This window comes from Oncorhynchus mykiss, chromosome 10 (genome assembly GCF_057628025.1).
Source record: "Oncorhynchus mykiss isolate SJ-2025 chromosome 10, ASM5762802v1, whole genome shotgun sequence".
Taxonomy (NCBI): domain Eukaryota; kingdom Metazoa; phylum Chordata; class Actinopteri; order Salmoniformes; family Salmonidae; genus Oncorhynchus; species Oncorhynchus mykiss.
In genome coordinates this window covers 24829866-24845752 of record NC_143031.1, presented here as the reverse complement: position 1 = coordinate 24845752, position 15887 = coordinate 24829866, and the positions used below count along the sequence as shown (strand labels likewise).

The window sequence follows — 15887 nt, the reverse complement described above, 5'->3', positions numbered from 1 at the left end:
GAGCAGTCATTCTAATGAGCCCTCCTTATATCAATGTGGTGTGGACATATAGGCTACTGCGCTATCTTGCTGTACTGTGTTAAATAAATAAAATATAACGGTGAAAATGATGTTCAACAAGATTCTCTATATTGAAAATGCAGTACGGACTGTATGCTTGTTTTTGTATCTTAGTTGCATGATGCCCAAAGTGGATGTAGCCTATTTACTTATCGGTGACACTTGAATGTGTGTGCAGGTCATTTTTATTCGCAAATGAACATGCCAGTGAAGCAAAACATATTGTCATGTACAGCATTTTTGATAGCACATAAGGAATATATGGATGAAAAAGCTGCCACCTATATGATACTTCCCAGTTCATGTGACGAGCCATCTATGAGTAATCTAAGCACTGTTTGTCACAAAACAAATAATTACGGAAGTTTTGAAAATTCACTGGATGTTTTGCCTTGAACCCTTCACACAAAAATGATTTAATGTTCTGGAATGGTTGAAAATAAAATAAACGATTTTCCCTCAGTTGTGCATTATTCAATAAGAACCCACAGTAACACTTGTATAACCTTTCTTAGTTGTTTAACCATCTTTTAAAAAATGAATTTGAATTGTTCCCTCCCCGCCATGCATATCATTAAAGTGATTCGCGTTGTCGCTAGGTGAAGTAGCTAGCTACTACTCCAGCAGCCAGATTGAAGCAGGTGTACAACATGGCGATCACAGGCAACGGATCTCTCGCTACTCTTCTCTTTTTGTTCGTGATTCCAGCAGCTCTTCACAAAGGTAGGATTTCGACGAAAAACTAAACAAACCTACGTATTTTTAATGATTTTATATGGACATGGAGGAGTGGGCAAAAATGAGTCTGCATTCAGAGCAAGCTTTTTTCTGGATGTGCCCGTATAATTTTAGTAGTTTATTAGTTAACCATTGAGTGTAGCCTAACAGTTCTTCAAGTTGGAATACGATATTCCATGTGCCTAAAGAAGACTCAAATATTTGTTACATTCTTTGAATTTTTTAATTTCACTCATATAGCCGTTACAGATCTTTCTGTCTTCCATACTAACCCCTCAACACAAATCACTTTGGCTAGTTTTCCCTTAGTCTTGAGCCCTTTGCCACTGCAATACTCACAAAGCTGCAGCTGGGAGTTTAAATGAGCGAAATTGGATATGAAAATAGTTGATTTTCCAAAGTATAAAGACCATAAATTCAACTTCAGTGTGCAAGTTTAATATGGTTAGTTATAATTAACCAGTCAGATGTTCTGAACACTTTTATGTTGCGAATGTCCAGATTCTGTTGAACGCCGTAGCCTACAATGAATGCTGAATATTTGTAGCGGGAGCTATTCTGAGCGCGTTACCATGCTGAAGTTTAGGCTAATTTACATTGCATCACTTTACCGAAAAAATGCGCAGCTTTATTACATGTATTTAGACATTTGATTTAGTTTGCTCAAACTATGATCCATAGGCCTACTGGCGTGATTGAATAGTCACTTTGTGTGTCGCATGTGTGACCTGGCAGACTGCTGATACAGCTAGGTATCTATGTTGCTAGGTAGGCTACTCTGAAGCTATACCTAACAGTTGAATGCCCAGGGAACGGTGTCAGTGGTGTACAGTACACCGATGGAGACATAAGTTGTTAGTGGTGCTGTTTTGATTTTGCTTGCTTCCTAAACACCTTTTAAAAGTCAAATCAGTGGCTTAAAATATAACATGAGTGTGTGCTGTTATAGACTAGTCAACTGGATAGGCTATTACACATTGTCAGCTGATTCAGTATTGCAAATACTGTATCATGCCACGAGCTCTAGCAAGAGATGCGTTGGGAATACAATTCATGATGAATGAAAATATGGCAATTCAGATGTGGCTAGCTAAACTCGATTGAATCTCTGCAATTTGTGTCATATGTACTGTAATTCATGTTTGTTAAAAATGCAATGTGAATAAAGTTATTTATTGAATTATCATAGCCTAGTCTTGTGGAAACGAATCAACGTTTCTCCGAAAAACCTGGCATGCGGTTTTACTCTGCCAAATGCAAAACACACTTGTTTTTCGATGCACCCATCTCTTTTCTACAACGTGTTGATTTACAATGTTGGGCAAACTCTATCAATTATGCAAAATAATATGCCAGGCTACTCAGTCAATAGGGAGTTTAGTTTACTGTAATCATCAACAGGTTCACCCTAATTAAGCTACCAAGTACCAACACCTACTGTATAGTCTATGACATAGCTGTTCACAAGATGTGCACACAGCATTTATCCAGACAAAGCACGCACACTGCTAGGCTGAATATTTCATAGACATTAAAACCAGTAGATGGTGATAGTGCTGACTTCATCCACATATTCCAATAGAAAACTCCCAATGGCGCATGAAGCCGGAAGAATTTGAATTTGAAGCATGCCATCAAAAATGTACTCAAGTGGCGCAGTGGTCTAAGGTACTGCATCTGTGCAAGAGGGGCCACTACAGTCCCTGGTTCGAATCCAGGCTGTATCACATCCAGCAGTGATTGGGAGTCCCTTAGGGCGGCGCACAATTGGTCCAGCGTCGTCCGGGTTTGGCAAGGGTAGGCCGTCATTGTAAATAAGCATTTGTTTTGACTTGCCTAGTTAAAAATGAATAACTTTAAAACGAGAGACTGTCGTTTCCAATGGGAAAACATGTGCCATAGTGGGCAGAACATGCAAGGACGGGGGCAGAGCCAAGCATGAGCAAGTGAGATCCTATTGGTGCGTTCTAGTATCATGCATATTTCCATTAGGGAACACCTACTCTGAAGTGCGCTTGTGCATTAACAAATTTCACCTTTGCACTCCTTCTAAACAATGCCATTTTTTAAAAACTTTTGCAAAGGGTAAAGTCTACAAAACATCCACTCTGTTCATAACATATTCTAGTTTTGGGAACAGAACTGTATTGAGGTCAAATTTTTCAGCAATGAGAAATCCATCTTCTCCCACTGCCCGCCAGTGGGCTTCCTCTCATAACCATATTTGATAGTGATTAGAAACGCCAAGTGTATTCTTCACATTTATACAGTTGAAGTCGGAAGTTTACAGTTTAAGTTGGAGTCATTAAAACTTGTTTTACAACCACTCCACAGATTTCTTGTTAACAAACTATAGTTTTGTTAAGTCAGGTAGGATGACACAAGTCATTTTTCCAATAATTGTTTATAGACAGATTATTTCACTTATAATTCACTGTATCACAATTCCAGTAGGTCAGAAGTTTACATATACTAAGTTGACTGTGCCTTTAAACAGCTTGAAAAATTATGTCATGGATTTCAAAGCTTTTGATAGGCTAATTGACATCATTTGAGTCAATTGGAGGCGTACCTATGGATGTATTACAAGGCTTACCTTCAAACAATGCCTGACAGGCGGCGGCGAAGGACACTGTCTACCATTGTGTACTAGCTAAAGCTAACTACTGTTGTCTCCCCTGCCTCTTCTGTGGGGTTTATCGGCGGTTGGCATCCAACATTATGGTGCGCCCAAGCCTCCCACCTACAGTTTAATTCGGAAGTTTACATACACTTAGGTTGGAGTCACTAGTTTTTCAAGCACTCCACAAATTTCTTGTTAACGAACTATAGTTTTGGCAAGTCGGTTATGACATCTACTTTGTGCATGACACAAGTAATTTTCCCAACAATTCTTCAGACAGATACCTTCAAACTCAAACTCTGTGCTTCTTTGCTTGACATCATGGGAAAATCAAAAGAAATCAGCCAAGACCTCAGAAAAAAATTTGTAGACCTCCACAAGTCTGGTTCATCCTTGGGAGCAATTTCCAAACGCCTGAAGGTACCACGTTCATCTGTACAAACAATCGTACGCAAGTATAAACACCATGGGACCACGCAGCCGTCATACCACTCAGGAAGGAGTCGCGTTCTGTCTCCTAGAGATGAACGTACTTTGGTGCGAAAAGTGCAAATGCATATAGATTTCAAAAAATCTCATTTTACATTGGCTCGTTACGTTCAGTAGTTCCAAAACATCCAGTGATTTTTGCAGAGAGCCACATCAATTTACAGAAATACTCATAATAAACATTTAATAAAAGATACAACTAATATGCACGGAATTATAGATACACTTCTCCTTGATGCAACCGCTGTGTCAGATTTTTAAAAAACTTTACGGAAAAAGCACACCATGCTAGAATCTGAGTACGGCGCTCAGAGACCAAAACAACCCAAACAGATATCCGCCATGTTGTGTAGTCACAGAAGTCAGAAATAGCATTATAAATATTCACTTACCTTCATCAGAATGCACTCCCAGGAATCCCAGTTCCACAATAAATGTTTGTTTTGTTCGATAATGTCCATTTATGTCCAAATACATCCTTTTTGTTAGCGCGTTCAGCCCAGTTACCCAAATTCAAGACATGCGATCACTAGGTGCAGACAAAGTCAAAAAGTTCCGTTACAGTCCGTAGAAACATGTCAAACGATGTATAGAATCAATCTTTAGGATGTTTTTAACATAAATCTTCAATCATGTTCCAACCGGAGAATTCCTTTATCTGTAGAAATGCAATGGAACTCGAGCTACCTCGCACGTGAATGCACGTGTCCAGCTTGTGGCTCTCTGGCAGACCTCTGACTCAATCCCCTATCATTCTCCCCCACTTCACAGAATAAGCCTCAAACAAGGTTCTAAAGACTGTTGACATCTAGTGGAAGCTTTAGGAAGTGCAATTTGACTCCATAGACACTGTGTATTTGATAGGCCAAGAGTTGAAAAACTACAAACCTCAGATTTCCCACTTCCTGGTTGGATTTTTTTTCTCAGGTTTTTGCCTGCCATATGAGTTCTGTTATACTCAGACATCATTCAAAACGTTTTAGAAACTTCAGTGTTTTCTATCCAAATCTACTAATAATATGCATATATTAGCAACTGGGCCTGAGTAGCAGACAGTTTACTCTGGGCACCATATTCATCCAAGCTTCTCAATACTGCCCCCAGCCCAAAGAATTTAAGGACAACAAAGTCAAGGTACTGGAGTGGCCATCACAAAGCCTTGACCTCAATCCTGTAGAACATTTCTGGGCAGAACTGAAAAGGCGTGTGCGAGCAAGGAGGCCTACAAACCTGACTCAGTTATAGCAGCCCTGTCAGGGGCAATGGGCCAAAATTCACCCACCTTATTGTGGGAAGCTTGTGGAAGGCTACCTGAAACGTATGACCCAGGTTAAACAATTTAAAGGCAATGGTACCAAATAATAATTGAGTGTATGTACACTTCTGACCCACTGGGAATGTGATGAAAGAAATAAAAGCTGAAATAAAGCACTCTCTACTATTATTCTGACATTTCATTCTTAAAATGAAGTGTTGATCCTAACTGACCTAAGACAGAATTTTTACTAGGATTAAATGTATTTGGCTGAGGTGTATGTGAACTTCCTACTTCAACTGTTCATGTGAGTTTTCGTGAGAGTCAACTTTTCATAGATAGCTTTTAATCGTTTGTAGCTCAAACCATTCGGACTCCACAGATGTTTTTGTAAAAAGACTCGGCCCGGGCCCCTTCGGGATCTGCCCTTGTCTCACAAACGCCACTCTAGCTCAGCCCCCGTTAATCACACAGACTAAAATTATGAGGAAGAAATAGACAAATCCAATGATGCAACCCAGAAGTCTGTAGCTCTGATACACTATTTAAAAGGCGGTGGCGTTGCAGTGGGTTAACGAAATAGCAGTTCTTCCATTTGATTTTGCATCTGCGATGCAGTGCCTTAGACCACTGCGCCATCCGGGAGGCCCTATACAGAGTAGAAAGTAAAAGTGCAATATTTGCCATGTAAAGAAGCAAGCGTTTAAGTTCCTTGCTCAGAACATGTGAAAGCTGGTGGTCCCTTTAAACATGAGTCTTCAATATTCCCAGGTAAGAGGTTTTAGGTTGTGGTTATTATAGGACTATTTCTCTCCATACCATTTGTATTTCATACACCTTTTGACTATTGGATGTTCTAATAGGTACTTTAGTATTACCAGCCTAATCTCGGGAGTTGACAGGCTTGAAGTCATACACAGCGCAAAGCTTGAAGCATTGCGAAGAGCTGCTGGCAAATGCAGGACAGTGCTGTTTGAATGAATGCTTACGAGCCTGCTGCTGCCTACCACCGCTCAGTCAGACTGCTCTATCAAATCATAGACTTAATTATAATATAGTAACACACAGAAATACTAGCCGTAGGTCATTAATGTGGTCAAATCCGGAAACCATCATTTCGAAAACAGAACGTTTATTCTTTCAGTGAAATACGGGACCGTTCCGTATTTTATCTAACGGGTGGCATCCATGAGTCTAAATATTGCTGTTGCATTGCACTACCTTCAGCGTTATGTCATAATTACGTAAAATTCTGCTAAATTTGTTCGCAACGAGCCAGGCGGCCCAAACTGTTGCATATACCCTGACTGCATGCAATGAACGCAAGAGAAGTGACACAATTTCCCTAGTTTAATATTGCCTGCTAACATGAATTTCTTTTAACTAAATATGCAGTTTAAAAAAAATATACTTCTGTGTCTTGATTTTAAGGAAGGCATTGATGTTTATGGTTAGGTACATTCGTGCAATGATTGTGCTTTTTTGCAAATGCGCTTTTGTTAAATTATCCCGTTTGGCGAAGTTGGCTGTCTTCGCAATGAGCCAGGTGGCCTAAACGGCTGCATTTACCCTGACTGTTGCACAGAACGCAAGAGAAGTGACACAATTTCCCTAGTTAAAATAAATTCATGTTAGCAGGCAATAATTTAAAAAATGCTTTATGGCGAAGCATACCTTACGATTATTTGAGAACATAGCCCAGCAGACAAATCATTACAAACAGTAACCAGCCAAGTAGAAGAGTTACACAAGTCAGAAATAGAGAGAAAATGAATCCCTTACCTTTGATGATCTTCATATGGTGGCACTCAGAAGACATTCATTTACTCAATAAATGTTCCTTTTGTTTCTATAAAGTCTCTTTATATCTGAAAACCTCCGTTTTGTTTTCTTCAGTAATCCACAGGCTCAAACGCAGTCAAAACAGGCAGACAAAAAAATCCAAATTTTATTCATAAAGTTCATAGAAACATGTCAAACAATGTTTATATTCAATCCTCAGGTTGTTTTTAGCCTAAATGATCTATAATATTTCAACCGGAAAATAACGTTGTCAATATAAAAGGTAAACAAGAAAGGCATTCTCTCGGGATTGCGCATGGAAAAAGCTCTGTGACACGACAAGGGTCCACTCATTCAGACAGGTCTTACTCCCTCATTTATCAGAATACAAGCCTGAAACAATTTCTAAAGCCTGTTGACATCTAGTGGAAGGCATAGGAACTGCAAATTGAGTCCTAAGTCAATGGATACTGTAATGGCATTGTATTGAAAACCTACGAAAAATCCATTCAGGAAGTAGGTTTTCGCCTGCCAAATCAGTTCTGTTTCTCAGACACTATTTTAACAGTTTCGGAAACATTAGTGTTTTCTATCCAAATCTACTAATTATATGCACTTCATATCTTCTGGGCCTGAGTAGCAAGCCGTTTAATTTGGGCATGCTTTTCATCCAAAATTCCAAATGCTGCCCTCTACCCTAGAGAAGTTAAATCACCCGTTTGGTGAAGTAGGCTGTGATTCAACGATAAATTAACAGGCACCGCATCGATTATATGCAACTCAGGACAAACTAGTAATATCATCAACCATGTGAAGTTAACTAGTGATTATGTTAAGATTGATTGATTGTTTTTTATAAGATAAGTTTAATGCTAGCTAGTACCTTACAGCTCCTTAGTCAGCCTGCCGCGCAGTCTCCTCGTGGAGTGCAATGTAATCGGCCATGATCGGTGTCCAAAAATGCCGATTACCGATTGTTATGAAAACTTGAAATCGGCCATTCCAATTAATCAGTCGACCTCTAGTTTGGAGTATGGATATCCTTTTTAGTGAGTTTGAATCCGTTAACCTTTTTAACTGTGTTTAGGTAATTTGAGCTCCCATTTCCTAACAAAATGTGAATGCTTCCCTTCCTGTATCCTATATTGAGTTTGTTGAGCTGTTAAGACAGTAGCCCAGTGATTTTTAAAGCTGTTGTGAAAATTTGTGATGCACCGATATTACGTTTTTGGCCGATATCCGATATTTTCCTTGCCAAAAATAACGAACCATTTTAGCTGCCTTTTAACTATTTAACTGCACTAGAATGCTTAACACACATACACACACGGATGCAGCGGTCTAAGGTACTGCATCTCAAGCCTATCAACTCCCGAGATGAGGCTTGTGTAACCGAAGTGAAATGGCTAGCTAGTTAGCGCGCGCTAATTGTCGTTGTGTTGCTGGTTCGAGCCCAGGGAGGAGCGAGGAGAGGGACGGAAGCTATACTGTTACACTAGCAATACTAAAGTGCCTATAAGAACATCCAATAGTCAAAGGTTAATGAAATACAAATGGTATAGAGGGAAATAGTACAATAATTCCCATAATATCTACAACCAATATTCCCAGGTAAGAATATTTAGAAGAAACCACCAGCTTTCATATGTTCTCATGTTCTGAGCAAGGAACTGAAACGTTAGCTTTCTTGCATAGCACATATTGCAATTTTACTTTCTTCTCCAACACTTTGTTTTTGCATTATTTAAACCAAATTGAACATGTTTCATTATTTACTTGAGGCTAAATTGATTTTATTGATGTATTATATTAAGTTAAAATAACTGTTCATTCAGTATTGACGTAATTGTCGTTATTACAAATACATGTTAACCAGTTAGAGCTCTAGGGGCGCTATTTCATTTTTGGATAAAAAACGTTCCCGTTTTAAGCGCGATATTTTGTCACGAAAAGATGCTCGACTATGCATATTCTTGACAGTTTTGGAAAGAAAACACTCTGAAGTTTCAGAATCTGCAAAGATTTTGTCTGTAAGTGCCCCAGAACTCATTCTACAGGCGAAACCAAGATGATGCATCACCCAGGAATTAGCAGAATTTCTGAAGCTCTGTTTTCCATTCTCTCCTTATATGGCTGTGATTGCGCAACGAATGAGCCTACACTTTCTGTCGTTCGCCCAAGGTCTTAGCAGCATTGTGACGTATTTGTAGGCATATCATTGGAAGATTGGCCATAAGAGACTACATTTTCCAGAGGTCCGCCCGGTGTCCTTTGTCTAAATTTGTGCGTAATCTTCAGGTGCAGGCATTTTCTCCTGGGATTCAGGAGAGAAAGCATGTTTCCAAGAACGATGTATCAATGAAGAGATATGTGAAAAACACCTTGAGGATTGATTCTAAACAACGTTTGCCATGTTTTCAGTCGATATTATGGAGTTAATTTGGAAAAAAGTTTGCGTTTTGAGGACTGAATTTATGGATTTTTTTTGGTAGCCAAATGTGATGTATAAAACGGAGCTATTTCTAATACACAAGGAATCTTTTTGGAAAAACTGAGCATCTGCTATCTAACTGAGAGTATCCTCATTGAAAACATCAGAAGTTCTTCAAAGGTAAATGATTTTATTTGAAGGCTTTTATGTTTTTGTTAATGTTGCGTGCTGGATGCTAACGCTAATGCTAACGCTAAATGCTAACGCGAAATGCTAACTCTAGCTAGCTACTTTTACACAAATGATTGTTTTCCTATGGTTGAGAAGCATATTTTGAAAATCTGAGATGACAGTGTTGTTTACAAAAGGCTAAGCTTGAGAGATGGCATATTTATTTCATTTCATTTGCGATTTTCATAAATAGTTAACGTTGTGTTATGCTAATGAGCTTGCTGATAGATTTACACAATCCTGGATACAGGGTTTTTTTCATAGCTAAACGTGACGCAGAAAACGGAGCGATTTGTCCTAAACAAATAATCTTTCAGGAAAAACTGAACATTTGCTATCTGAGAGTCTCCTCAATGAAAACATCTGAAGTTCTTCAAAGGTAAATGATTTTTTTGAATGCTTTTCTGTTTTTTTGTGTAAATGTTGCCAGCTGAATGCTAATGCTAAATGCTACGTTAGCCATCAATACTGTTACACAAATGATTGTTTTGCAATGGTTGAGAAGCATATTTTGAAAATCTGAGATGACAGTGTTGTTAACAAAAGGCTAAGCTTGAGAGCTAGCATATTTATTTCATTTGATTTGCGATTTTCATGAATAGTTAACGTTGCGTTATGGTAATGAGCTTGAGTCTGTATTCACGAACCCGGATCCGGGATGGGGAGATCAGAAAGGTTAAAAAAAATGTGTCTGATTAATCGGTTTCTGCTTTTTTGGTCCTCCAATAATCGGTATCGGCGTTTTTGGTCCTCCAATAAACGGTATTGGCGTTGAAAAATCATAATCCGTCGACCTCTACTCTGTTGCATGTGTAGCGCAAAGTTTTACGTGTCGTCATCACATGTTATATAGGTATGCACATCCAGCTTTGACATCGGTTTTGCACCTCAGGGTTAAACTGTTTGCATTTTTAGCAAATATTGGCTGATTCCGATATAAATTGTGCATCCCTAGTGAAAATTGACCTTTATATTTGCTGCTGCTCTGTTTTTCTCTGGTGCCCTGAGAAGTAATGAAGAACAATGGCTTTATTGTGGGGGGAGGTGGGTTGCTGCTGTACCCCTCTGTCAACAGATGACTGGGCTTGGTCACATCTGGCGATGGTGCTCTTAGCCTTCTGTGTCTTTAAGTCTTTACTGAGGTGCCAACTGATTGAACAAGTAAAGCTACCAACACAATACCTGATGAGGGATGCTGGATTAAAATCAGACATTTTGAAACTACTGCACATTATGCCACTGCATTGTAGGAAAAAAATATTATTTGACTTAGGACCGTTGTTATGATGACATCTTCTAAGACTAGCCCACTGCTCTGAAAATATTTGTACCAAAACAAATATTTTGATTAGGGCTAGATCTCCCCCCAGAGTTGTTAGGCCCCTAATAAGCTTGTTATAGCAAGCTGTCATTAAATCAGACTAGAAGAGCTGTTGAATTATATAAGTGGGCAATTTATTTTGCATGCATTCATCCATGTAATGCTGGGTCCAACAATGAATTAAAAACATGTATGGAAGCATAAATAATATGCATGCATACCCCTGAACAAACACATACTGCTTCATCATTGTAAGGGAAACGCATCCTTTAAAATACAGTACAGGTATCTATCAACTGGGCTTATTGGACTTGCAGTGATCTGCATTCTCTTGTCTGACATTAGCATAACGCTCGTTACTTTTCAGTGAATTTGGCTCTGACGAGACCCTCACTGTCTCCCACAGAATTGGATCCCTTGTGATCATTGTATTCAGTTCCTGTCCATTTGTTCCCTACCTATTGCTGCAGTGTCTTGTCTGATGATAGCTTGGCTGTTTTGTCTGCACAAATGCCAGATGCTACAGGATTATACAGTCTAAGGGCTCTATTCAATCCGCATTGCGAAAGTTCAGCTTTACAGTATGATTGAAATTTTAAAGGGAATGTTCCTGCTTTTGCAGAGACTGCAATCACAGTAAATGCTACATATGTCAGTTCAATCTGAAATTACCTTTTACATTAATGTTGAGGAATCTGTAATGGTTCAGCTTTACAGATTGAATAGAACCCCAATTTTTTCTCAGAGCTGGGTGATGCAAGGGAAGTCTTGTGTGAAAATGCACACTAGGCCCTCCCTTGTGGTAAATTGTTTGAAGTATGTATTGTCCCTAAATAGCACTATTATCTAATAACATTGTGTAGAGTTAGAGAATAAAATAAATAAATATGTACACACACTATAATCTACTCTAGCGTGAATACCTTTTATTAGCAATCTATCAACGGGGGCAGCAGTAGGCACAGCCTAGGCCTAGCCTATGTTTTATCCTGAGAATAAAGATGAAAGGAAATGTTTGAACCACGTTGCTTTTCTTAGACAGTTTGCTGCTGCTTTGAAGTGTGTAGTATTGGATGGGCTCCACTTGGCTGTCAGACTAATACCTTCTAGACTGAAAATGAAATGGGTGAGGGAGAAACTAATCCGCATAATAATATTTTTGAGGATTATGGCTGGAGACTAGCAAACTGCCTTCCTATTGATTGGTCGCTTGGCCCTGCAGAAATGACAGAGCGAGACAAGATCCCTCTTAATTCTTACTTAGTTTGGACACTTAGACAGATTTCCTGCCTTATTCCTGATGCCTTCTGTCCTACAATATTGATTAATAATAATAGCAGCAACAGCAGCAGCCACAACAATAACTTAAGTGTTATAACAATGATGGCTCTGGGCATACAGAACTAAATGCTCCCGGAAGGGAGCTGTTAACTTTTAAAAATTGTTTTCAAAAAGCAGTGTTGATGGCATTCATACATAATTAATTGAGAATTAAATTGTACTGCATTATGAAACTTCAGTTCACCATTTAGTCCAAGGTTTTGAAGTAATTTACTTTTTGTAAAAAAAAAAAAAAAATTCTCAGCTCTTAAAAATGAAAGCCTTGGATGATGGTTTGGTTTATAATGACTAGTAATAAACCATTTTAAGACTGGAGCCAGCAAACATTGATTCAGCAACTGATACAGATAAAAGTAGAAATCATCAATAGGCTAGTGGATAGAATAGTGTTTACGCAAAGGTTGAAGTTGATACATTATCACAAGCGGGGATTTGCTAATAGACAGAGAATCCAATGTCCATGTGACTGTGTCCCCTCTTAGGTGCTATTACCTCGACTCCTCACTCATCTGAAAGGACAAGACCGGTTCAAGCAATATGGCGGATACTAACATGCTGCTTAGATGGAGTTGCTCTCAAAAGGCCACTTAACGCTGCTCTGATATCCACTTGACTACTGATGTTAAGCTCAATGTAGGCATAGCTTATTTTTACTAAATCTATTATGTAACATATTTTTCTTCATTTTTATGAAGCCTTTGTGAAATACATGACACTGTCATCAATCATAGGCCTTTGGTGGTTGATTTATGACGGTGCTACCCACATTCCTTCCAACATTTTCTCTCATGGGAAGAATGGATAGTCTTTCTCTTTGTTTTATTGGCACCATGTGCTATACAATATAGTGCCTCATTCAACTTTGAAATTCTTGCCAGTGGTTGAAAATTCATATAGGTCAATGCCATTTGACAAAAGCTCTTATTCAAACCAATCATGTACATGATTACCCGAGTTTAAACGAATAATGCGCTTTTCTTGCTTACATTTCTATCATCAAAAGACCCTCTCTACCAAAATGTATGCCAACTAGCATCAGAATATTTTTTTGTAATTCTTTCAAAACTCCTCTTTGTTCAAATTTAAAGGAGGAAAACAGAGCTTTATTCAACACAGGCATTTAAGCTGAAGTGGTCTGATTTGTGTGCTGAATTTATGAAAGTTGTCTAAGGTTTTCCAACATTTTGATATTATAGTTTAGTGTTTTTATTTCTATTCGTTTTTATATTTTCATTGAAATTCAGTTTTAGTTTCAGTTAATTTTCAGATCCACTTTTATTTAGTTAAGTTTTTAAAAATGTTTCTATTGTGTTTTATTTTAACAGTGGCAGGCTATACAACACATACAGTGGGGCAAAAAAGTATTTAGTCAGCCACCAATTGTGCAAGTTCTCCCACTTAAAAATATGAGAGAGGCCTGTAATTTTCATCATAGGTACACTTCAACTATGACAGGCAAAATGAGAAAAAAAAATCCAGAAAATCACATTGTAGGAATTTCAATGAATTTATGGTGGAAAATAAGTATTTGTAGTTGCTCTTCAGCAACTTCATCCTGCAGCCATTGTGGGAGGCTCTATTGTCAAATAGTCATTCATTTTATTATTTTTTTACCCATGCGAATGTTACCAAAGACATAACTGAAACAAACCAATTTGCCACGATTTATGTGTACAGTAAATATACACTGAGTATACCAAACATTAGGAACACCTTGCTAATATTGAGTTGCACCCTACCTTTTTTCCCCCAGAACAGCCTCAATCGGTTGGGGCATGGACTCTACAAGGTGTCGAAAGCGTTCCACAAGGATGCTGGCCCATGTTGACTCCAATGCTTTCCACGGTTGTCAAGTTGGCCAGATGTCCTTTGGGTGGTGGACCATTCTTGATACACGGGAAACTGTTGAGCGTGGGAAAACACATCAGCGTTGCAGTTCTTGACACAAACAAGTGCGCCTGGCACCTAGTACCGTACCCCGTTCAAAGGCACTTAAATACACTGCTCAAAAAATTAAAGGGAACACTAAAATAACACATCCTAGATCTGAATGAATGAAATATTTTTATTAACAATTTTTTTCTTTACATAGTTGAATGTGCTGACAACAAAATCACCGAAAATTTGATTTCCATTGGTAATTTGATCAACCCATGGAGGTCTGGATTTGGAGTCAACCTCAAAATTAAAGTGGAAACCACACTACAGGCTGATCCAACGTAATGTCCTTAAAACAAAATGTCAGTTTATTTGGCGTGCTTGATTCAGAAAAACAGTTTCCAATTTGCCCCAAAAAATATTTGCTCAAAACATTTCAAACTACTTTTGTCATAAAACTTTAGGTATTTTTAAACGTTGTGTATTTTAGGTATTTTTAAACGCTGTGTTCAATACAGGAAGACCACAAACTGACGCTACTTTTCGAGTCATGCGCCTCTCTCAAGAAGTACACTTCAAATGACACTCATTCAAGATGGCCGAACTTCTTCATTACACAAAGGAATAACCTCAACCAATTTCTAAAGACTGGTGACATCCAGTTTGAAGCGGTAGGAACTGCAAACAAGTCCCTTAAATCTGGTTTCCCAATAAACTCATTGAATAGACAAAAAAATAATAAAAATCTGAATGGTTTGTCCTCTGGGTTTTGCCTGCTACATAAGTTCTGTTATACTCAGACATGATTGAAACAGTTTTTAGAAACTTCAGTGTTTCAGAGTGGATCATGGCTTTCAACTAGATTAACATGGTCAGTCTGTCATGGAAAGAGCAGGTGACCTTAATTTTTTGTACTCTGTGTATACAAATACATGTGATATTTGAGGCTCTATCTAACGAAGTGATTGTACAGTGTACACAGATAATATTATGATTTCAGTTTGTTTCGACCATTATAAAGACAAACATTTTTTTTAATAAACGATGGCATCACTTCCATGTATAGCCTATAATGTGTTTTGTCTATGTGTATCTTTTATCATTTTAGCTTTTTAGTAAATAAATATTCAACTAAGATTGGTGTGGTACGAACACATTGGTGAGACCCGTGTCCGTGCAGATTCACAGACTATACGACGTTCAGAACGAGATGGTAGAGGTAACTGGTTAATTAGCGGCTGTTGTAAAATCAATATTCTTTGAGTTAATTTGGGAAATAGAAACTCAATAAAAACTAGTTTTCCCATGGTGCCCCAGGTTAATTAGTTAATAATTGCTTGATTCAGTTAATCACGCAATTAGAAACTTTAATCATTCGATGAGCAACAGTCGTCACATTAACTAAAACAACGGTCACCACACCGGTTAGCCAATGTGCGGGAGCACTGGTTGGTCGGGCCAATTGAGGTAGTATGTACATGAATGTATAGTTAAAGTGACTATGCATATATGATAAACAAGTTGTTGAACCAGTGGTTGATATGCACAATACGACCAAGAAGCATGTTTTTGGTAAACATTAGGCGTACATTTAATCTCATTGATATCAATCCATCTTTAATATCATTAAGGGTTGCATCACGTCTACCACCGTGCCATAGCGTTACGTATATGGCTATTTTGAACATTTAACATAATTAGAATTTATCTTGCACTAAAAATGAAAGTCATTTACACA

At 38.3% G+C, this 15887-nt stretch overlaps 1 protein-coding gene across 6 annotated transcripts in view; it reads left to right on the top strand.

The window, feature by feature from the left end:
• Positions 1-659: 659 nt before the first annotated feature.
• The window catches only part of LOC110534869 (cell adhesion molecule 1), a 502342-nt gene continuing 487114 nt past the window's right edge, over positions 660-15887 (top strand). For 5 of the 6 annotated variants that reach the window (XM_036989933.2, XM_036989932.2, XM_036989931.2 and 2 more), the window contains exon 1: positions 660-783. In XM_036989933.2, coding sequence (XP_036845828.2) covers positions 711-783 — 73 coding nt within the window. In that variant the 5' untranslated portion in view covers positions 660-710. The remainder of the gene's footprint in view (positions 784-15887) is intronic. The other variant, XM_036989930.2, reaches the window with a different exon arrangement.